This window comes from Sus scrofa, chromosome 12 (genome assembly GCF_054392235.1).
Source record: "Sus scrofa isolate SSC_HxYL_T2T_F1_AM1 chromosome 12, Sscrofa_HxYL_maternal_Yorkshire_Landrace_v2.0, whole genome shotgun sequence".
NCBI lineage: Eukaryota > Metazoa > Chordata > Mammalia > Artiodactyla > Suidae > Sus > Sus scrofa.
The window spans coordinates 5,296,024-5,320,316 of record NC_139394.1 but is presented as its reverse complement, the minus strand read 5'-3'; the positions used below and the strand labels follow the sequence as shown (position 1 = coordinate 5,320,316).

Here is a 24,293-nt window from a genome sequence, read left to right as displayed (position 1 = left end):
ACTCAGGGCACATGGAGGTTCCCAGGCTAGGGGTCCAAAGGGAGCTGTAGCCGCCGGCCTACGTCAGAGCCGCAGCAACGCCAGAACCGAGCCGCGTCTGCGGCCTACACCACAGCTCATGGCAACGCCGGATCTTTAACTGATCGAGGCCAGAGATCAAACCACGACCTCATGGTTCCGCGTCAAGAGCTGTTTCTGCTGCACCATGATGGGAACTCCTGGGAGCAGATGACAGTCACGTAAGTAACGGTAACACTAAACCCAGAGAAATGCCACAAAAAGGGCAACTAGAAAGGAAGTGATGGCTTCTGGCTGAGGTAACCTGGAAGGCTGCATGGAGGAGGTGGTACTTCAACTGGGATCTTGACGGACCCATGTAATTTGTCAGTTCAGAGATGACAAATGGAGGAAACAGGAGAAACAGGCGAATTGAAGAAGATATTTCTCTGCTCTTAGAGTGGCCTCCCCCTCCTCTCAAGGCCAGGTGAGACCACCAAAGCTTAGTGACTCCAAGCTTCCTGTCATCTTCGCTCTTATTTATTTATTCATTTTTCTCTTTCACACCCACAGCATATGGAAGGTCCCAGGCTAGGGGTCGAATCAGATTCCCAGTCACACCACCACCAGCTCTGGGCTGCGTCTGCGACCTACACCACAGCTCACGGCAAGGCCCGATCCTTCAATGCACTGAGTGAGGCCAGGGATCCTTTATTTTTTTATTTTTTTGTCTTTTGTCTTTTTGTCTGTTGTTGTTGTTGTTGCTATTTCTTGGGCCGCTCCCGCGGCATATGGAGGTTCCCAGGCCAGGGGTTGAATCGGAGCTGTAGCCACCGGCCTAGGCCAGAGCCACAGCAACTCGGGATCCGAGCCACGTCTGCAACCTACACCACAGCTCAGGGCAACGCCGGATCGTTAACCCACTGAGCAAGGGCAGGGACCGAACCCGCAACCTCATGGTTCCTAGTCGGATTCGTTAACCACTGCGCCACGACGGGAACTCCACCAGGGATCCTTTAATGCACTGAGGACGCCAGGCATCCTCATGGGCACTGGTCAGGCTCGGTGCTGCTGAGCCACAGCGGGAACACCTTCGCTTTTAAAACGATCATTTACTGAGCGCTTACTAGGTGCCAGGCACTAGGCTAAGCTCTTTACATACATAATCTCAGTGACCCCTGGCACAGCCCTGCGAGGGAGAGATGGCTGGTCCCTTTTCGCAGATAAGGACGCTCAGGTCACGAGCAGTTCAATGGTAGCCCCCGAAGTCACACAGGCCCCGGGAGCAGAGTGGAGGTTTGCACACATTCTACTGGCGTCTTTCTCTAAGATGCTCCTGGATATAGCCTCTTAATCCAGAGAGGATGAGAGGCTTAAAGCACCAGGTATTAAAAGATCTGAAAACACTAACCTATGTCTCCACTCACTCTTTGCTCTTAGGAAGGCATTAATGAACTTTTTCTCTTGCCTACAGAACCTTAAGACACACACCATGACTGTGTCATATTTTAAAAAATTAAAGTATAGTTGATTTACAATATTTGCCAAGTTCTGCTGTACAGCAAAGTGACCCAGTTATGTAAATATATATGTGTGTGTGTGTGTATATACACACATTCTTTTCTAAATATTATTTTCCATCCTCATCTATCCCAGGAGACCGGATATAGTTCCCTGTGCTGTACAGTGGGCCTTGCTGTTTATCCAGTCTAAACGTTATAGTTTGCACCTACAAACCCCAAACTTCCCGTCTATCTCACGCCCTCCCCACCCCTGCCTGGGCAACCACCGGTCTATTCTCCTTGTTTGTGAGTCTGTTTCTGTTTTATAGATAAGTTTGTTTTACTTGTCTTTTTTTTTTTTTTTTTTCTGCTTTTTAGGGCCACACCTGCGGCACATGGAAGCTCCCAGGCCAAAGGTCATATTGGAGCTACAGCTGCTGGCCTGCGCCACAGCCACAGCAACGCAGGATCTGAGCCGTGTCTGCAACCTACAACACAGCTCACGGCAATGCTGGATTCTTAACCCACTGAGCAAGGCCAGGGATCGAACCTGCAACCTCATGGATGCTAGTCAGGTTCGTTAACTGCTGAGTCACGACGGGAACTCCTGTAAGTTTGTTTTAGATTCCACTTATAAGCGGTATCATATGGTATTCATCTTTCTCTTTCTGACCCACTCCACTCAGTATGATAATCTCTAGTGGCATCCATCCATTCTGTGTCATATTTAAAGCGAAAGAAGTATCTCTTTGTTTCACTTTTGGTCGCCCTGCAGCATGTGGCGTTCCTGGGCCAGGGATCAGATCCGAGCTGCAGTTGTGACCTATGCCACAGATGCAGCAATGCCAGATCCTTAACCCACTGTGCCCAGCCAGGAATCTAACCTGCGCCCAGGCGCTGCCGCGATACCGCCAATCCCCTTGAGCCACAGCGGGAATTCCATAGAGCAAAGACACTATCTTATTTCCATTCAGAACCAGAGGTTTCGGTCCTATGCTAACATATGGGTGACACGCAAGCAAGGTTACGTCTTCCTGGCACCGAGGGAGCTGAAGCTCCGACACACTCAGGCCCGAGCACGTCCCCGAAGGAGCGGCTCGCCAGGTGTGCCCCGGAACCGTATCAGCAGCCGCTTCCCAGCTCACACCCGCTTTCTGAGGCCCTTAGAACCGTAATTCCTCAGCCTCTGTCTACTGTGTCAGGGAGTGGGTGAGGACAGGGACGATCGGGCGGAATTTTCCTTCTTCTGGGATGCAAACCCGCTGGCACGATGAGTCCAGCGAACGGGCGCACAGATGGCGGAAGACTGACAGGCCTTCGGCGTGGCGCATCCTGACTTCTTGCCTCCAGCTCGGAACGGGCTTAGCGGACGCCTTCCCGTTTCTCAGACATCATCCTGGAGGAAATGAACTCTCACAGCCTGCTGAATGCTGCCTGAAAGAAGCTTCTAGAATTCTCTCTCACGTTTCAGAATGAAGACAGGCTCTGGATAAAAACGCGTGGACAAAGAAAGAAACCAGGTTTGCTTGTGTCCTGGTTCACCAAATCTGCGGGGTCAGTCCCTTGATGACAGAGACTCAAGGCTCAGGTTCCCCACTCCACTCATGCAACCAGAAAATGCTGCCAGAAGCAAGCCCTTCTAATGGGGTGAAACTCGGGTAGCTGTTGCATTTACAGCTTGCCAGTAGCCATCCGTGGAAAAAACAAAACAAAACAAAACAAAGGGAAATGTTCACCAGCTGCCTACTTTGTGTCAGGCATCATACTCGCTTTTTTAGAGATATATTTTCTTGCATTTTACTGTATGTAATTGAAAAAAATGTGCATAGCATGAAATGTGTCGCCCTCACCACTTTTTGTTTGGGGGGGTGCTATGGCATGTAGTGATGCTTGATGTGGGATCTCAATTCCCAGAGCAGGGATTGAACCCAGGCTACAGTGATGAAAATGCTGAGTCCTAACCACTAGACCATCAGGGAACTCCCTCACCTTCACCATTTTTAAGCACAAGGTCCAGCGGGAGTAAATGCATTCACATACCCTGGGCTCCCATCACTACAAGAGTTCAAGTTTAGATACATTCTCACCTAATACATGAAACACTTACAGACATGGCTGCCGTGCCCCAGACTGTAAACGCTTGGAGAGCAGGACGACATGCAGGAGGACCTAAAAATATGCTGCTTGACTGGATAAATGAGGACTATCGGGATCCACATGCCCATTTTGCAGATAAGACTCCAAAGATTCATATAATTATTGAAGGTCTCAGGGCTAATGAGTAGCAGGATCAGGATTTGAACCCAGAGGCAGTATTTAAATGCAAAAGCCATATATGTATTTGTCTTTTTAGGGCCGCACCCGAGGCATATGGAAGTTCCCAGGCTAGGGGTCGAATCGGAGCTGTAGCTGCTGGCCTACACCACAGCCACAGCAATGCAGGATCCAAGCCACATCTGCAGCCTACACCACAGCTCATGGCAACGCCAGATCCTTAACCCACTGATCAAGGCCATGGATCGAACCCAAAACCTGATGGTTCCTAGTCGGATTGGTTTCCTCTGTGCCGTGATGGGAATTCCCCGAAAGCCATACTCTTGTGCCTGCAACTGCCTGAGCTATGGCAGAGCAAGTCCACAGGCGGTCCTGAGCCCCGGGGTGTTCTAGGTGCCGGACAAGAGTGTAGAGAGAATCTAAGAGTTACATGATCACTGCAAAAGATAGCGAAACCTGTTCAGGCTCTGGAAGCTAGTCCAAACTCTCTGGATTGTGCCCTATGATCAGGCAGAAGTACACACAAAAGCATACCTAATACTCTACTCTTTTTTATTTATTTGTTTCTTTTTAGGACCACAGCCGCGGCATATGGAGGTTCCCAGGCTAGGGGTCGAATCGGAGCTACAGCCACAGCAACGCCAGAACCGAGCCGCATCTGTGACCTACACCATAGCTCATGGCAACGCTGGATCCTTAACCCACTGAACGAGGCCAGGGATTGAACCCTAGTTGGGTTCTTAACCCACTGAACCACAACAGGAATTCCTCCTCTAAGTTATTTTCAAAGAAGGAAGACATTTACTTGTTCCTTCAGCTCGCTCACGAAGCCCCGAGTGCTGTGCCAGGCTTGGGATTCCCTGGCGGCCCAAGCGCACCTCTCTCAGTCCTGACCGGAAGGGGTCCAGCATCCTGACAGAGCCTGCATCGGTGCACTGCTCCGCAGTACAGCTCACCCGACCCTGGCCACTGGCCTGCTCACGTCTGTACTGAAGCCTCAGTCTCAGAAAAATTTAAATCCCAAGCCCCTCAAGCCCAGGATAGGAGCATAGTACCTGCTCAGCCAGAGGAACGCTTTCAGTGGGCCCCAGGGGGTTGCCAATCAAGGCTCTGCGGAGGAATTCGTCTGCGGTCCTTCCATCCTGGGGTCCTTCCATCCTGGGGTCGAGCAGTTTCCCTGTACATTTCCCTACATCAGCAAAGTGCCCCCTGGTGGCCAAACGTGGAACTGCCAGTTTAGACGGACCAGAAGGGCACCCTGGATGTGTATGTCCACATTTATTTACACACACACACACGCATATAGATCAACCACATATCCTAGATTTTCTGACCATTCTAATTTCAAATACTGTGTTAAATTACCCCCACGGCTGCCTATTTTTGTGGTAGAAAATATGCATTATGAGATGACAAGATGCCTTACTTCAGTTGCATATCACTGGGCAATTTCCAGAAGGCTATAAAAGGGACTATAATCCATTTGTAAAAATAAATCATTCATTTCAATAAAAAGGGTTTTTTTAAGAGTACATAATTTGCTACCATTTGCTACGAGATTCAGGCCTGATCCCAAATGCATGTGGCAGCCGGGAGCTGGCTGCTGGGAGCGCCCTAAGTTGGGCCCAGCATTTTCTGAGCACTTCCTCACTTTCTGGCACCACAAGATGGTCCAGGCTCATCCTGTGGTTTCCTGTCTGCTCCCTGGAATCGATCATGTCTCTAAGGAGCGCTGGTTCCTTTTTTAGGGGAGTTTACCCCCAGCGATCACGTAGTCCCCCACCTTTTACTGACGAACGCTTGGTCTGTTTCCAGTTTTCACTACTACTACTACGGACGGTGATTCAATAAGCACGCCCTGAAAGGGACCGGGAGGGACAACGGGGGAGGGGCCGGTAAAAGGAAAACAAATGACCATGCCCTCCTGCCGTTTTCACTGAGGAAGAAAAAGCCCCAAATGCCCCAAATCTGCTTCTGAAAAGAAATGATTTTAGACCATTCACGATTCAAACAGAAAAGTACTCATTTTCTATATTAGCAGGCCTGTAATATCTGTGTTGGAGAAACAGCTAACAGTTCATATGGAAATCAACATCTGGGGTCATAAGAAGCGCCCATTTATAGCGCTCATTTACATAAGTTCCTGCTTCTACAGATTTTAGGGCTTTTATATTTAAATTTCAGTTCCTTTTTATCTGATGCCTGGTTATTTCCTCAGCTTTCTCTGCTTCCTCTCTTCTCAGCGATGTAGTGTGTCCAGGACTTACCAGTGGATATTTTTAGACCCGTGATACTTCAGACTATTTTCTTAGACCCGTGTCAGGAAGAACGGTCTACTCTCTGCGTGAATGCCATGAAATGAATACAAATTTGCCTATTTAACCAGCTGTGGCCCCGGGACAGGCTGTCTTCTGCCGGCTATACACCAAAAAGTCAATGAGCTACATTTACAGCAGTAAAACCCCCTGTTCACTCATTTGCCATCCAATGCTCGTGGGGAGTCCACCCCCAGTGTAGCAAGACTGGTGACCACAAAGCTGAGGAACGTGAAAAGACACTTGTTTTCACTCAAACCAGAGACGTGAAGGAGACACCAAGAGGTGGCACAAGATAACCTCAGTTCAAAGATGCTTTGTGTTCAGGTTTGGTTAAAGGATCCATCCAGGAAGGCAGCCTGTTTATAGCCTGTTAACACCTCGGCCAGGTCCCTGGGAGGGCTCATGTGGGACTAACGTCCTGGCTGTGATGTGACACAGTATCTAAGGATGACCATTCCCAAATATCTGAACCCTGCAATGAGTAGCCCCCACTACCCAGCGCTCTCTGTTCACCCTAACGGGGGATAACAAAACAATCAGAGAGCCACCGGAGAGAAAAGTCGCCATCACAAAAATGATCCAGATGGCTGTTAACCACCCTCCCAGACCCATTTTCTCCCTCTTCTTGTGGTCTGCGTGTTGGCTTGTGCTGTTCAGAGGACAAGTTCTGTACCCTCTGACGTCAGATGCACCGACAGGGCGACAGGGCTCCTTTGAGGACGAGTGACACCCACCGACTTCCGGTCCCCCCTCCCCACCTGAAAACCTCTCCCGGCAGGAGAAACGCTGCTTCTACAGTCCGAGTGCCTTCCTCGAGCTGAGCTGCTTTTACATACAAAGGATTCTGCCTACCATCAGCTAATTTTAAGGAGAGTTAAAAGGGAAAAAAGTGCTTTTCGTAAAGCTGACACAGTCATCTTTTCCATTGGGCACGCTGGTAAATCGTGACTAATGGTCAGAAACAGCTCCTTTCAGACAAGCACCCCCTTCTCAATGCCTGACTTCCAGAATTCATCTGGTCAGGAGACTCATAACTCAGCTCACAAATAAGAATTCACTTTTTTTTTTTTTTGTCTTTTTGCTATTTCTTTGGGCCGCTCCCACGGCATATGGAGGTTCCCAGGCTAGGGGTCCAATCGGAGCTGTAGCCACTGGCCTACGCCAGAGCCACAGCAACGCGGGATCCGAGCCGCGTCTGCAACCTACACCACAGCTCACGGCAACGCCGGATCCTTAACCCACTGAGCAAGGGCAGGGACTGAACCCGCAATCTCATGGTTCCTAGTTGGATTCGTTAACCACTGCGCCACGACGGGAACTCCCCACTTTTTTTTTAAATTCGGGGCTGCACCTGCAGCATACAGATGTTCCCAGGCTAGGGATCCAATCAGAGCTACAGCTGCCGGCCTCCACCACAGCCACAGCCACATCAGATCACAGCTCATGGCAACGCCAGATCCTGCACCTGCTGAGCGAGACCAGGGACCAAACCCACAACCTCATGGTTTCTAGTCAGATTTGTTTCCGATGCGCCACGACGGGAACTCCAAGAATCCACTTGCAAGGAAGGAATTTTGAGATGCCCAGTACTGGAAGTAAAGAATATGGTCGGAGTGGGTAAGGACCAGTATCAGCCAAGGCAGGTATTTGAAAATACGCGACATGAGTTGTTGCTGTTTTCCAAAGAAGCACGTGAATGTTCTAACGCCACCAGGGGTCAGTGGCCCAGTCATTTTTGTTGACAGAGATCTTTTCAATAGGCCAGTTATTAGGAAGGGCAAGTGTGCCATACAGCAGAAAGTGACAGAGCCTTGGAAATCGACATACCTTAATGAAAAAAATGTTTACAAAGGGCAAGTGGACCAAAGTCTTCCCTGGTCTCTCTTTCAAAAATGAAAAACTGGAAGCTTCACATTGGAAAACTCCACGCTGTCCATCTATGCCCTGCCTGAAATATACTGACTCTAAAACTATCTAGGTAAGATCTAAGCTCAATTCCAAGAGTTTGGGTCTCCATCTCTCATATTCCTGGAAGGAAAATGAGCCCTGAAGTCTGTCTGCTAGGTTAGAAAGCTCAGCTCTGGCTTCAGACAAAGAGTAACAGTGTGAAATGAAGAAAGAGTTAAGATTATAAGCCAATCGAACACCGGTTTCTAAGCCCAGGTAGTCTGATCCTTTGGTTTCTAAGCCCAGGTAGTCTGATCCTTTGGCTCGGCTACAAATTTGCAGATACAGCCGGAGGCCGAGGAGGGAGGCCTTGAATGAGTCAAAAACCCCAGCGAGGGAGTTCCTTTGTGGCGCAGCAAGGTACGGCTCTGGCCTTGTTGCCGCTGTGGTGCAGGTTCGACCTCCGGCCAGACAGCATCCACATGTTGTGGGCTTGGCCAAAATGACCAAAACTGGGATTCCCACGGTGGCCCAACAAGCATCCATCCATGAGGACGAGGGTTCGATCCCTGGCCTCGCTCAGTGGGTTAAGGATCTGGCGTTGCCCTGAGCTGTGGCGTAGGTCACAGACGCGTTTCAGATCCAGCGTGGCTGTGGCTGTGGTGGAGGCCGGCAGCGACAGCTCCAGTGCAGGCAGCCCCTAGCCTGGGAACCTCCATATGCCAGCAGTACAGCCCTAAAAAACAAAACAAAACAAAAAAGGCCAAAACTCTTAACGAGATTTTATTTTCTTTATCTAATCATGAAATACGGAAACCTCAGGGAATTAGAAAATAGCATACAATAAAGACCTGTGACGTACGTCTGATCGTTTTAATTTCTAATTGGTTAAACGTGAAGATCGCTATTTTACAGCTAGTTTTACACGGCAACATCTGCTTCATTTTGCCCTGCTGAGCTTCCAAGAGTTTTGAGAGCTACGATTATTCTTCGGCCCCCCGTTGAGCGGTGAGGAGCCCAGGTTATGCAAACCCCTGGAACTCCTTTCTGTGGCTCATATATTAACTATACATTAAAAAGATTAATGTCTGAACTCCTTTAAAGTCTGTTAATAATGAAATCTTGAATTAGAAGTATAACTCTTAGGTTCTAGATGGTGACTATCTCACAGAAAAAATATAAATATTTACAACCCACCATGTCCTGGGTCCAACTCCAAGGCTGATTCGCGTCACTGGCTTCTCCCTCACCCTGTGTCCCACCCCATCCTTTCCTGCACCGCCCACCTGAGGTCTCTGTATCCCCCGCCTGTCACCTGTCACTCCCTCCGTGTAAGTCTCCACTCTTTGAACCACCACATCCTTCAACACTTCCGACTTTCCCACTGTTGGCAACCACTTCGCTGTGGCTCTTCTTCTTTTCACTGATCTCCTGCATGCTGTTAAGACCCTGGGCCTCCGATCATCTTTCTGGGCTTTGCCAAAGGTGATTCCAGTTCATCTAGAATAAATAGGTGTCCTAGCATTAACCATAAGCTTTCTGAGACTAAAAATAGCCAAGTTCCAAGTTTAAACATAGTGCAAAAGCAAAGATGGTGTAACAGGTCATGAGTCCCCAAGAAGCACTGCACGGTCCCGTCTCCTAACAGGGAGAGCGGCTTCTGTAGTAATCGCCCGGCCTTCTATAATCAGCCTGGTCAATTATTATAAAGATTCTTTAAGTACGAGTTAATCATCTGCCAAGAAAGCACAGCCTCAGGATTAAGTGGCAAGTCAAAAGTTCAGCAAGAGGATTCAGTGACAGGCTTCTAAACAGATGAATTGTGCAAAAGGAAAGATTTATAGTGGATAGAGCTGGCAGACACCACCTTGACAGAGAGATCAAGGCTGCCCTCGCTGGCGGTGGGCCATGTGCCCATCTGTGCCTCTGAAATGATACAATGAGAAAGGCACTGACCTCTGGTATTCCTCCCACACCTTCGTAACCCCGCCTCATCACAAGAAAACATCAGAACACCCAAACGGACGGGAGTTCGATGAAATACCTCACCGGCACATCTCAGGATTGTCAAGGTCATGAAAAACAAGGAAAAACCCAGGAACTGTCAAGCATTGGGAGATGAAGGAGACGTGACAACCGAAGGTAACCCGGCACGCAAACGAGATGCCAGTGGAAAAACTTGTGTAGTCCCAATAAAATCTGTAGTTTTAAAAACCAGTACCAGAGAAAACCACGACTTGCAAAGACACATGGACTCCGATGTTCACAGCAGCACTATCTGCAAGAGCCAAGACATAGAAACAACCTAAATGTCCATTGACAGAGGAGTGGATCCAGAAGAGGTGGTACATATACACAGTGGAATATTACTCAGCCATCAAAAAGAATGAAATACCAGCATTTTTTGCAACATGGATGGACGTAGAAACCATCATGCTAAGTGAAGTCAGCCAGACAATGAGACGCCAACATCCAATGCTTTCACTGACATGTGGAATCCGAAAAAAGGACAGACGGAGCTTCTTTGCAGAACAGATGCTGACTCACAGACACTGAAAAACTTATGGTCTCCGGAGGAGACAGTTTGGGGGGTGGGGGGTTGTGCCTGGGCTGTGGGATGGGAATCCTGTGAAGTCAGAGTGTGATGATCATTATACAACTACAGATGTGGTAAATTCATTTGAGTAATTAAAAAAATAAAAAATAAAAACTGGGAGTTCCCATTGTGGCGCAGTGGTTAACGAATCCGACTAGGAACCATGAGGTTGCGGGTTCTGTCCCTGCCCTTGCTCAGTGGGTTAACGATCTGGCGTTGCCGTGAGCTGTGGTGTAGGTTGCAGACGCGGCTCGGATCCCGCGTTGCTGTGGCTCTGGCGTAGGCCGGTGGCTACAGCTTCGCTTCGACCCCTAGCCTGGGAACCTCCATATGCCGCGGGAGCGGCCCAAAACAGCAAAAAGACAATAAATAAATAAATAAATAAAATAAAATAAAATAAATAAGCCCCAGTAACGTGCCTCTGTGAGTTAGATGGGATCGCTGTTCTAAGGTTGTGTGAGCCGTTAACATCCGAGAAGCCGGCTGGAGGGTACACAGGGATTCCCCACTACCCGTGCAATGTTTCTGTGAGTATAAGATTATTAAAACAAAATTAAGTTCAGCAAGAGTGATGCTGAGAGAAGGGAGCGAGCAGAGGGTCTCAAAATAGCCCCGGTGTGGGTCTGGGTTCTTGCGCTACTGGTTGTGCAATTTTAGCTTCTCTGCAGTAGGCTCAGTCTCCCCTTCTCCACCAGTAAAACATGCTTAATAATACCTGCTTCTAACTTGTGAGATTAAAGGTTGGGTTAATCAAGGACCGGGGAGGAAAACCAAGGAGGACACCAGGTATTTGAAAGGAGAATTTAATAGAAGGAACTGGCTCAACAGCCACTGGAGAAACACCGAAAGGGGACCCTGAGCCGACAGGGTGCCACCCCCAGGGCTGGAGGAATGAAAGGGAGAGGTGGGATCTCTCAGATCCCAGGGGCCCCAGGGAATCTGGGCCCCCGACCTCTGGGTAGTGCCCTTCCCCCTCCTCCAGCCCTGCAGACCCTCTAGCGCCCCCTACTGGCTGAGCCTAGCAGGGAGCAGCTGGCAATGAGGAAACGTGGCAGCACAGTCCAGGCCCCCCGCCAGCATCATGAACCCCAGAGGGTTGGTTTGAGGAGACGACAGCTCAACTGTTTACCATGAAAAAACTTTGTGGACTGTAAAGGTTTCCCACTGGTACTTCTTATTATTATCACTCCTCTTACGTACCTGGGCTAATAACTCTCTTAAAAAAATGTTTTTTTTGGTTAATGATTTTTATTTTTTCCTTAAACATATTTAACAGTATGGATTAGCAGAGGAGGTGCACCTCTGGTCTCAAAAGCTTTTAAAAGTTTAATAAACGGAAAATATGGGACTACATTCTAGTCTATAATTATAGCAGGCTTTGCCGCAAAGCTCGCTTTGTCAGAGCTGCCTTCTAAAGACAAAGCCTACGTCTGATTCATTTCTGTAATAATCAGGGCTATGATGTGAGTTGAGTGAAATAAGGGTGCTGCTTAGGGATGCGATTTACATGTAACCACACCACCGAACCCGGAGGTCTTTGACTTTTATAGACGTTTGTAAAACACTTTGATTACAATTTAAGGCCATTATGCATCTCTTTAAAAAGCTGAAAAAGTGAGCCAAATTTTTCTTTGAAACGCAACACCAGTACATATAGTTTCCCGTAAAGCCAGGGTGGACCCTGACAACAGGAAACAGAGGTGAGAGTGGGTACGATAGTTTCAGTATGGTTCAAAGAAATTTCGAGGAAATTCCTACAACCCAGATGCTTTAGTTTCACTGTTGAAAACCGCAGCAGTTCACTGTGCTCTGGTTTGTGAAGAAACAGAGCATCACACAAACCAACCAAAAGTTCAAGCACTTAGTGGCACTTTCCAAGTCAGCAAAACTTAGGTCACAAAGTAAAGTCTTTCTCAGAGCTTCTGGAAGCTCTGCCTGCGCTTCATTTATCACCTCCCCTGTGTGTGTGTGTGTGTGTGTGTGTGTGTGTGAGCTTCCTGCCAGAGAGAGGGCCAAGTCTGTGCTGGAGATGTCTTCGTAGCACCCAGAGAGATTAGACCAGCACACGCAGGAGGTTAAAATGGGCAAATGCAGAATGAGTGTCAGGACGAAATCTTCAGAGGCGTCTGGCATGTGCCCAGGGTCACCCCTTGGATTTTGAATATTTGCCCTAAATGGCAACTTGGCACAGTTAACACTCACAAAATAATGAAAAAGCAGACTGCCATGTGTTCTATTTTGTTTGTTTGTTTGTTTTTTGTCTTTTTTGCCTTTTCTAGGGCTGCTCCCTTGGCCTATGGAGGTTTCCCGGCTAGGGGTCGAATCGGAGCTGTAGCCGCCGACCTACGCCAGGGCCACAGCACTGCAGGATCCAAGCTGTGTCTGTGACCTACACCACAGCTCACGGCAACGATGGATCCTTAACCCCCGGAGCAAGGCCAGGGATGGAACCCGAAACCTCATGGTTCCTAGTCAGATTCGTTAGCCACTGCGCCACGACGGGAACTCCTGCCATGTGTTTTTTTAATGAAGGGTTTGTGGAGGAGTATGTAAGTTCAACGAGGAGCCAGGACCCTCTGGCCTTGCCAGCGAGCTGTGTGCAAGACTAAAAAGAATGAAAATGAAAGGATTGGGTCAGGTGGGGAAGACACCAGGGCCTGGAAGATCCAGGTTCTTGTCTCCATTCTGGGGTGAGTAATTTAACATCTCTGGGCATCAGTTTCTTTATCTATAAAATGGGATTTATAGCCCTTGTCTATTATGGAGGGTGATTAAGGCCAAAAAAACCCCCCAAAAAAACAACAAAAAAAAAAACCCATTCAGGAGTTCCCGTCATGGCACAGCAGAAAGGAATCCGATTAGGAATCATGAGGTGGCCGGTTCAATCCCTGGCCTCGATCAATGGGTCAAGGATCCGGTGTTGCCGTGAGCTGTGGTGTAGGTCGCAGATGCGGCTCGGATCAGGTGTGGCTGTGGCTGTGGCTGTAGGCTGGTGGCTACAGCTCCGATTAGACCCCTAGCCTGGGAACCTCCATATGCCAGGGGTGCAGCCCTGAAAAGACCAAAAAAAAAAAAAAACCAAAAAATTTCAAAGCCTAAATACATTGTATATTCATTCCCTTTCTACTGTAATCAACTATTTTATATTATAGTTGACTATAATATAAATTACATTATATTAAAATTAAATTTTAATGTACATTAAAATTTAAATTCTATTACAAAATTATATTTTATATTAGCTATATAAGGGGTTAGTTATCAGGTTTTGACATGTAGTTTGAAGAAATGAGAGAGAATTTAGTCAAGTAGTGCTTCCTTGGTCCCTCGGTCCCATCTGGACAGATTTGAAAGTTTGAAGAAATGACTGCAAAGGCTTACGGCGGCCTCCCAGCCTCCTCTGACAGATGAGACACTGGTCCTCAGCTCCGCGCCCTTCTGAATTCCCACCGAGATAACAGCAGCGGGACTGACAAGGAAGAAGAAAGTGTAAAACCACACAAACAGAGGGAACTGGAGAGGAAATAAACAATGAGAAGCCGAAACCCACACAGAGAAGCAGAAACGGATTTAGAACAGAAAAGGCTGAAATTCCGAGTGGCAGACACAGCTCTGCCCAGAACCCCAGGGAGGCTCAGGCATCGGAGGCAGCAGGGCCTCCTAGAAGTGGGGTGTACTGAGGCCTGAGAGAGGAGGCTGGGAGGTCGGAAAGAAAAGCATTTCCACGCCGAGATCTCTTCCCGGACACGACATGGCCAGGAGATCACTGTCCCCTCCAGCAGCGGGTGTTGACCGGAGAGTGAATCAGGATTGGACAGTCCCGGGGACACGGGGCATGGCCCAGCAAGGGCGAGGGAGCTCTGGAAGCAGAAGGCTAAGTCAGGGTCTCGGAAGGGGCTTGCCGAGACCCCCCAGCCCCGCCCTGCTCATCTTCTAGAATGCTGGCGGCCAGGACGGCGACCTGCTCCCCTCTGCCGCCACCCCTTCTCCCCTCTGCCGCCACCCCTTCTCCCAGGCTGGATATGAGATATGAGTGGATCCCTCACCGGAGCAACGAGATACGGTCACCTGACTTATGACAAAGGTGCTGCTGCAATGCCAGGAGAGGAGTGGGTCCTGTCCACAGTGGGTACTGGGTCCCTTGAAACCAAAAGAAGGAAAAGAACCTCAGCCTATATAAAGGGATACAGAATGGCCTCCAAGACATAGCATTCGATTAAAAGACAAGGGCGTGGAGTTCCTACTGTGGCTCAGTGGGTTAAGAGCCCAAGACAGTGTCCGTGAGGATGTGGGTTTGATCCTCGGCCTCACTCAGTGGGTTAAGGATCTGGCATTGCTGCAAGCTGCGGTGTAGGTCGCAGATGTGGCTCAGATCCTGTTGCTGTGGCTGTGGTGTAGGCCGGCAGCTCCGATTCGACCCCTAGCCTGGAAACATCCATGTGCCACAGGTGAGGCTGTAAAAAGAAAGAGAGAAAAACCAAACCAAGCCAAACCAAGGGCAGACATGTGTGCAGGACAGGCAGAGACACGCTGGTACCCCCTCTGCCCCTCACCAGGTCTGTGTTCCCAGCCCCAGCGGCAGTTCCAGCTGTGGAGCTGGGTGGCTGTTATTAAGACCCGTGTGTTCACCGAAAGCAGAAGAAGGCTGTCTCAGACACAGCCACCATCAACGAGAACCCAGGAGTTCCCGTCACAGCCGGTAGTAACGAACTCATCTGGCGTGGATGAGGATGTGGGTTTGAGCCCTGGCCCCACTGAGTGGGTTAAGGATCTGGCGTTGCTGTGGTGCAGGCTGGCAGTTGCTGCGCCTATTCGACCCCTTGCCTGGGAACGTCCATATGCCGAGGGGAAAAAGAACCAGCGTGAAGCCAAGTGTGATAGTTGGGCAGCCTAAAAACACTCATCTCCTGCAGGCACGGGACCCACTTGGAAGGACTGGCAGAGCTCGGCCCAGGCAGGTTTCCTGAGTCCCAGTCAGGGCCTGATGGAAAGGAATGAACTCTAAGCCTTGAGACGTGGATGTCTGTGTTAACTGACTTGGAACCATGAACCCAGATTCCCTGGGCCTGCGAAGTGGCCAACTCCCTCTCCCCCTTGCTCAAGACAAGCACCTTACGAGACAGGGCTTGCCTACCAAGGTCCGCCCCATCTTCCTCTGGCCACTAGACCATAGTTGGGGCCAAGTCTCAGTGTCCCTCGGAGGGGTCTGCTGGACCTGCTAAGAGAAGGTGTTTGTAACAATCACCCCAAACACACCAGGGGATCAGGCTAAGACACGCGCTGGCAGGATCTAGAGGGACGTGTGGATCCTGAAGGTGCTGGAATAGGGAGCAGCCTGAGGCCGAGCTGACGCTAAGAGGGCAGCCTCCCAGGCCTCAGAACTGACACCCTGGCAGAGGCCTGGGTCTCGTGGGAGGTGGGGGAAGGGGCCTCTTGGGAGCTTGGCGGAGCAGCGGAGCACACGCAATGATTCCGGGGCGGGCACGAGGCTGAGAGGAGCTGGCATGCTGGCATGCGCTGCCGCATGAAACAGGAAGAGCCCCTGGCTGGCCGTGTTCTCTGGGAGGCCTGGAAGCCAGTCTGACGACCAAGCCCTGGACGCTCCTCGGTTTCCAACGGCAGTTCCGCCTCCCTGATCAGGGCCCGCTTCGTCCTTCTGCGCCCCGGGGTCAGACTGCATCAGGTCCCGCGTGAACAAGTGGTTCTCCTTTATCTGTCCTCACAGTCACCTCAGCCCCACGTCCAGCTCTAACTCGTCGTCCGCACGGTCCTCTGAGTAAATCTGCCAAAACGCACGTGAGAGGACCCCCAGGTTTTTGTTTTTTTATTTTTATTTTTGGTCTTTTTGCCTTTTCTAGCGCTGCTCCCGAGCCATGTGGAGGTTCCCAGGTTAGGGGTCGAATGGGAGCTACAGCTGCCAGCCGACGCCAGAGCCACAGCGACGCAGGATCCAAGCCTCATCTGCGACCTACACCACAGCTCACGGTAACAACGGACCCTTCACCCACGGAGCGAGGCCAGGGATCGAACCTGCAACTTTCGTGGCTCCTAGTTGGATTTGTTAACCACTGAGCCACGACGGAAACTCCAGGACTCCCACTTTAAAACCCACGAGTGGCTCCCCGCGCCCACAGGATAAAAGTCCAAAGTTGGCAGGAAGGCACACAGGGCCCCTGGTCTAGGCTGGCACCCACAGCCTTATCTCTTGCTGTGTCTCCTCCGACCCTCCGGTACCCTGAGCCATGTGCAAGGCCCCACACCACCTTGCTTAGAGGTTTCTGTGCCTTTGCTCGCCAGCCCCTCCTCCAACATGCAGATATTCCTGGGTTATAAGTAAGTTCCTTCAGGCAGGGATTTCATTTTATCCATCTTTATATCTCCAGCTGTTTCCGTTTGCTGGCACGTAGCAATTCCAGGTCAGGGATGGAACCTGAGCTGCAGCAGTGACAATGCCAGGTTCTTAACCAGCAGAGCCACCAGGGAACTCCCAGAAATGCTGTTTCTAAAAAAAAAATCCTTATGTAGAGTTCCTGTGGTGGCTCAGTAGCAACAAACGGGATTAATATCCATGAGGACACAGGTTCGATCCCTGGCCTTGCTCAGTGGGTTAAAGGATCCAGTGTTGCCATGAGCTGTGGTATAGGTTGCAAACACAGCTCATATCCTGCATTGCTGTGGCTGTGGTGTAGGCCGGGAGCTGCAGCTCCGACTGGACCCCCAGCCTGGGAACCTCCATATGCCAGGGGTGTGGCCCTAAAAAGACAAAAATAAATAAACATAAATAAAAATTTTAAAATCCTCATGTAAAGCTGCCTGGGTTTTCTTTTGCTCTCAGGTTGTTAAAAGAAGGCCACATCAGAGCTCCCTTCATGGCTCAGTGGTTAACGAACCAGGCTGGGATCCATGAGGTTATGGGTTCGATCCCTGGCCTTGCTCCATGGGTTAAGGATCTGGCGTTGCCATGAGCTGTGGTGCAGGTCAAAGATGAGGCTCAGATCTGACATTACTGTGGATGTGGTGTGGGCTGACAGCTGTAGCTCCATTTCAACCCCTAGCCTGAGAACTTCCATATGCCGAGGGTTTAGCCCTAAAAAAAGAAGGCTGTATCCACACCGAACCTGACATTTCTCTAAAGGTGAAATCCTTGCACGCTGACACCAAGAGGATGAAGCTACCAGCTCCATCCCTTCCCATGCTCACTCTGAGGTCTCTGTCATTCTCTGCAAGCCACAGCCACTTCTTGGTCCATGCCGAAACCCCACTCGGCAGACCCCACCCTTCCTGCAGTTCACTAAAAAAAAATAAATAAACAAAACCCATTATACTGTCGACTTCCTTAATTTTCCTACTTCTACATATTCTCCCAGACCTACTTCCTTCCTGAGCCCAGCAAGAGTCCCTTCTCTATTTTTAAAGAATATTAAAATGCTTTTAGTTAAAACATGAAAACATGTTCACCAGGGAAAATTCAAACAAGAGAGAATACGAAGCAAGAAGCAGCTCCCCTCCCTGAGGAACCCCAAGAGGACACGGGTTCACAGCTAAAAATGCACTGTTCTGATGAATTTTTATGCACCTGTGAATATTAACATAAATGTACACATATATTTTTATACGCTGTTATTTTTTTTATCAGAAGTGAAACCAGACTCCTCATTATATATAGCATCTTGCTTTTTTTAGGCAAACTATGCGGTGGTGGATATATTTTTATCTCAAGGGATACAGATCGACTTTATTTTTGGCTGAATACCGGTTCATCGCCTCGACACGCTATAATTTGTCTAACGAGTCCTGCCCGATGTGCGGGAAGCCCACTGAGGTCAAAAGTGAGTCAGCGCTGCAGTAGAACCCCGAGGGCAGAGGAGACACACGCGCGTGTGAGTTTTCCTTCCCACGGCGGTGCGGAGCCGTGAAGCAGCTGGGCCGCAGCGGAAAAAGGGATGTTGCCAAACTGAACGCCCCCAACAAAAGCCAGCTGCAGCACAATTACAAAGGAAGGAAGAAAGAAAGAAGACAGCAGGCAAAAGGCAAAAAATCCAATCCCACGCACACAGAGGAAAGAGGCCCCCTCTCCGTAGACTTCTGATTGTGCTCTGGACCCCGTTTCGTCCCCCGCCCCCGCCCCCATTCATACGGCAAAGACCAACTCCCAATGTGACGACAGCCGGAGATGGGGCCTTGGGGAGGCCATAAGGGTGAGATGAGGTCCCCAGGAGGGTGGGGTCCCCAAGATGGGATCAGTGGCTTCATGGGAAGAGGAAGAAAGACATCAAGCCTCTCTCTGCCACGTGAAGACACAGGACGAAGGCGTCGTCACCGGCCAGGAAGAGGGACTTCGCCAGCAACCCAATCTGCTGGCGCCTTGGTCTTGGCCTTCCCGGCCTCCAGAAGAACTGTGAGAAATGACTTTCTGATGTTTAGGCCACCGGCCTGCGGTGCTCTGTTACCGCAGCCTGGCTCGAAGGCACGAGATGCTTGTGACCAACCTGTCCGGTTACCCGGGGGCCTGGACACACATGGACCTGCAGACAAAACCCACCCTGAGCATCCCTTCCCCGCCTCGCACGGCCCGCAGCTCTTGAACCTGCCCCGTCCCTGGTTTTGAATGCCACAGTCCTAGTTCAGGCACGTTTCATTCTGAACTACATTAAAATAACGGCTACTTCCTAACGGGTTCCCTGTTTCCTCTTGTTTCCATTCACTCTACTGCTAATTCACTGAGTGGATTTAAAGAGTTAACTTTCTAAAATGAAAACCAAATCATAATTGTTGTCACGGTTTGAATTCTTAAAATATGCCAGCAAGACGGGTCTTTTTAGGGAGTTCCCACTGTGGAATGGTGGGTTAAGGATCTGGTGTTATCTCCATGGTAGCTCAGGTTGCAGTTGCGGCTTGGATTGATCCCTTGCCCAGAAACTTGCATATGCTGCAGGTGCAGCCAAAAAAAAAAAAAGGTATTTTTATAGATGGAGGCTCCAGGATGGCAACAGCGTAACTACACCCCAAAGCTGGTCACTGACGAGCTTCTCCTGACCATGACCTTCTTCCTGCCGTGGACAGAGAACTATAAGCTGCTCAATACGACATTCACGGCCCTTCAAACATGGGCCCAGTTTATCCTTCCAACCTCATCGGCCCCCAGTCCCTTCAGTCCATTTGCGATCTGGAAGCCTGTCATGCATCTTTGCACCTGTGAGCTTCCTCACGTCGCTTGTAAACTGGGCCTTAACGACCTTCCCAATCTCCACCTGGGAATCCTGCTCAACCCTCCAGGTCCAAGTCATCCCTCAGAGCTGGGGCCCTGGGCAGGGGGACCCCACTCATCTGTGCTCCCAGGGTGCCCTGGCCCCATCTTTCTCATAGAATGACCGTGATCCACCACGGTCGGGGGCAACCCGCCCACCCCTCTCAGCCGGAGCTCCTTGAGGCAAGGGCCAACATGTACTCCCAGCTGCCGGCACAACACACGACTCGTAGGTATTTCCTGAACAAATGAATGAACGGCACCCTGGCTGATACAAAACCGGGCGAAATTCTGCTTCCCAGATGAACACATCGCCAAGTTCCTTTCAAGAACTTGGTCTCCCTGCACACCTGTGACTAATAGAGAGTTCAGTTTCCAGGGACTGGGCGTAAGCACAATTTCGGATCTGTCTCCTTTAGAGGAAGAAGGAAAGCCCGCCTTGGTTCTTAAGCCAGCTGAGCAGCCTGGTTGCAGAGAGCGTGAGAAGAGTGTGTGGGGCCTGAGAAAGAACGAACGAGAGGATGTGGAGAATGACCAAAACCGAGCTGCTTCCTCCCAGATGACAGAGATCTGAACGCAGGTAGGGCGAGATACCATCCGATACTCTGACAATCCCGAAGGCACTGAGCCTCGACGTAATTGAGAGCGTGGCAGTAATTTGCCTCAGCAAAATAAGATCTCATGCAATAAAGGGCCAAAACGTCAGCACCAGCTCTTCGCCATCCAGGAAGGGGTGGGATGGCCTTTACCTAACGTTGTACAAGCATGCTGTACAGACACAACAATCTTCTCTCCTCTGTGCAGCGACCAGAGCATAAAGACCTCGAGAAGCCCGGTTCACTGCTTGAGACAGTAAACGAAGAACCAGTATTCTCTCCACCCAGAGCAGTCAACAGCTGCAGAAATAACTAACCTGAGAGGTTAGTGAGTGAGCTAACCTATTTCCTTCCTTCCTTCCTTCCTTCGCTTTTTAGGGCCGCACCCACAGCATATGGAAATTCACCAGGCTAGGGGTCGAATCAGAGCTGCAGCTGCCAGCCTCCACTACAGCCATAGCAACTCAGGATCCGAGCCGCATCTTCGATCTACACCACAGCTCACAGCAACGCCAGATCCTCAACCCCCTGAGCGAGGCCAGGGATCAAATCCGCATCCTCATGGATACTAGTCGGATTTGAATCTGCGGCACCACAAGGGGAACTCCAGCTCCATATTCCTTTCATGCAGCAATTCCAATGCATTTTTCAAGCACGACACTCCTAATAAAGTCAGAATTGCCTCCTCTTTTCAAGAGGGTAATTTGAGAGCCTGAGCGGCAGGCTTGCCAAGGTTGCAAAGCGTTTAAGAGACAGATGTGGGAGTTCCCATCATGGCACGGCGAAAACAAATCCAACTAGCATCCATGCGGATTTGGGTTTGATCCCTGGCCTTGCTCAATGGCTTGGGGATCTGGCGTTGTCCTGAGCTGCGGTGTAGGTCACAGATGTGGCTAGGATCCCAAGTTGCTGTGGCTGTGGTGTAGGTGGGCAGCTATAGTTCCAATTCGATTTGACCCATAGCCTGGGAACATCCATATGCTTCGGGTGCAGCCCTAAAAGGCAATAATAATAATAATAATATGTAAGTAAAACGTGAAATCTTGATTCCAAGTGCTGTTCAGCCATCTTTCTAGATACACACACACACACACACTCTGGTTCTTTAAATCTGACCTGAAGACTTGATAATAAGCTTGACTTGGATGGATTAAGCTAAATGGGAGATCCGCTCAGTGTAACCACTCCCTGGAGTGGTCCTTGTCTTAGTCTGATTATTCAGAAATGACAGGAAATTGGGGTTCCCCTGGTGCCTCTGTGGGTTAAGAATCCAGCATTGTGGCTCAGGTCACAGCTGTGGGTGGGTTTGATCCCAGGCCTGGGACCTTCTGCATGCCACAGGTGTGACCAAAAAAATAAAGAAATGACAACAAATGCCACAAATCCCAGAAGCCAGGGAGTCTATGGCATTTGCATATCCGTGTGTGTGTGTGTCTATATATACACATGGCATCTGGATGTTTCCAGGCTAGGGGTCAAATCAGAGTTGCAGCCACCAGCCTATGCCACAGCCACGTGGGATCCAAGTTGCATCTGTGACTTACACAGCAGCTTATGGCAACACCAGATCCTTAATCCACTGAGTGAGGCCAGGGATTGAACCCACATCCTCATGGATACTAGTTGGGTTCATTACCTCTGAGCCAGGACAGGAACTCCAATACTAGTTAGGTTCTTAACCCGCTGAGCCACAACGGGAACTCCAGCATTTATATTTTAATCTAACAATTCGTTTCAATGTATTTTGTCCCTGCCTCTCTGGGAAGAGGAGCTGTCCTTGCCTGGAGCCGCTGGATGGCTTTATAAGGCTGTTCTCTTTCCTCTGCAACCTGATACCCACTGAGTGACTGCGAGATGCGAGTTCCTGGACAGTGGAGGTCAGCTCTGCAGAACTCAGGCGACAGATCAGCCTTCAATTGCCGGGCCTTCCCCTACGCAAGCTGACATGCAGGAGGTCGGGTCAGCAGGCAGATTTACACCCCAAGCAGGGACTCTCAGGAGAGATTCAGGAGACCATGCCACCGCCCCTGGCTACTTTTGAACGGCTCGTGCGCCGTATCTCACAAACCGCACTTAGGGACCTGCTCCAACGGACCAGCCTGGGATGTGCGCAGGGCTCCCGAGTACCCTTGATCCGACCAGTGGGAAAGGGCCGAGGGCCCCAGGCTCTGGAGCTGGACCCCCAGGGACAAATCCTGACTCAGCCACGTCCAGGCTCTGCAACTTGGTCTCAATTCCATGTGTCTCTTGTTTTCCATCAAATCAGCACCCTCTTCATTAGGGTCGGAGGGCAAAATAAGCTACACGGAGCTTGGAATGACCAGCCAGTGTCAGCTGCTAGTAGCTAAGAAAGATGGAAAGGGAAAGGAAACGTGCTTCAGTTCTTCTGCAGTCAATATTTCTACCTACCTCTTTTTTTTGGCCGCACCCATGGCATACATAAGTTCCTGGGCCAGGGACTGCACCTGCACCACAGCAGGGACAGCACCAGATCCTTAGCCTCTAGGCCACCAAGGGACTCTCTCTACCTACCTCTTTGAATTTACCCTGATTTTCTCTCTTAACATGAAATCATGGTGCCTGGTGTCCTTTGAAAGCATTTGCTCTGTGCAACATTAAGCATGTTTAATGGTTAGTCCACAAAAACAACAACGGAAAGGTCCACGTGGGTGCTCCTTTGGGATAAAGCCTCAAAGTGAAGGCCGAGGTGCTCCGCCACTCACAGGCTCAGACAGGGGGGTGAACGAGAAGGTGAGACTTGGGGAAGGTTTGTCAGCCACAGAAACCTCAAAACGAACCTGAAGAAGCGCTCCCCCTCTTTGGTTCTTGTTTTTCTTTTTTGGCCTCCCCAAGGCACATGGAGCTCCGGGGCCACGGATCAGATTCGAGCCGTAGCTGCGACCTAAGCCACACGTGCAGCCACACTGGGTCCCCGACCCAACGGGGACTGGCTGGGGATCGAACCTGTGTCCTATCACGTCCAAGACACTGCCGATCCTGCTGCCCCATGGCGGGAACTCCAAGTTCACTTGTTTTGCCTTTTTGCCATTTCTTGGGCCACTTCCATGGCATATGGAGGTTCCCAGGCTAGGGGTCAAATCGGAGCTGTAGCCGCCAGCCTACACCACAGCCACAGCAACGCAGGATCCGAGCCGTGTCTGCAACTTACACCACAGCTCACGGCAACACCAGATCCTTAACCCACTGAGCACGGCCAGGGATCGAACCCGCAACCTCATGGTTCCTAGTCGGATTTGTTAACTGCTGAGCCACGACGGGAACTCCCTAAGTTCACTTGTTTTAAAAATCATCTTTATGGACCAAAAAGGTAAAAAACAAAATTTTTAAGTATATAAAACCATTTTGATACTAGAAGAAAAGAAAAGGGGAGAAGCAGCAGACGCCAATGGCAAAAGCCCACTGGAGAAGAAAGGGCGTTTCCTGAGCACGAGCTGACTCCTGGCTAGTGAGAAAGAGTGCTCATCCGGCTCAAACAGGAAAAAAAAAATCTTTTTACTCAAATGGCTAAGGTAGCAATAGCAAAATCAAAGAGCAGATGTTTGATAAGCGTGAGTTATCATAAGTGACTCTGAAGCAGAAAGGACTTGGTAATTTGAAATGAACCACTGGACTCAGGAGGGGACACATGGGGGGGTCACTCCAGATAGAAAGGAAGAAAACAGTGAAAACCACCAACAAAAGTGTTTTAAAGCTCCGGAGGGAAGACCGCCGTCAGATTAACCTTCCTAAAAAACCTAAACCAAAAAACACCCAATTTCTCCGGGACTTTTATCTGCCTACAAATCTTCAACACTCCCCGAGCCTACAGGAGAGTCAGAAGCCTCTGGGAGTGATGGAGCGCCCACCTCCCTCTCT

At 49.9% G+C, this 24,293-nt stretch overlaps 1 protein-coding gene and 1 long non-coding RNA gene across 31 annotated transcripts in view; both read right to left on the bottom strand.

The window, feature by feature from the left end:
* The window catches only part of RNF157 (ring finger protein 157), an 81,017-nt gene that overhangs the window by 31,942 nt on the left and 24,782 nt on the right, over window positions 1-24,293 (bottom strand). For 15 of the 30 annotated variants that reach the window (XR_001304377.3, XR_014820677.1, XR_014820678.1 and 12 more), the window contains exon 3: window positions 9,294-9,478. The exons of the other annotated variants lie outside the window; for them this stretch is intronic. Coding sequence is in view for 10 of the 15 variants with exons in the window: in XM_013989888.3 (XP_013845342.1) it covers window positions 9,294-9,415 (122 nt within the window). In the remaining 5 variants the exon portion in view is untranslated. The remainder of the gene's footprint in view (window positions 1-9,293; window positions 9,479-24,293) is intronic. 30 annotated transcript variants of the gene reach the window in all.
* On the bottom strand, window positions 1,821-8,635 carry LOC146398006 (uncharacterized). Its single transcript, XR_014820845.1, has 2 exons — window positions 8,606-8,635; window positions 1,821-7,304 (listed from the first exon to the last, which is right to left on the bottom strand). It is a non-coding gene; the product is annotated as an uncharacterized LOC146398006 (long non-coding RNA).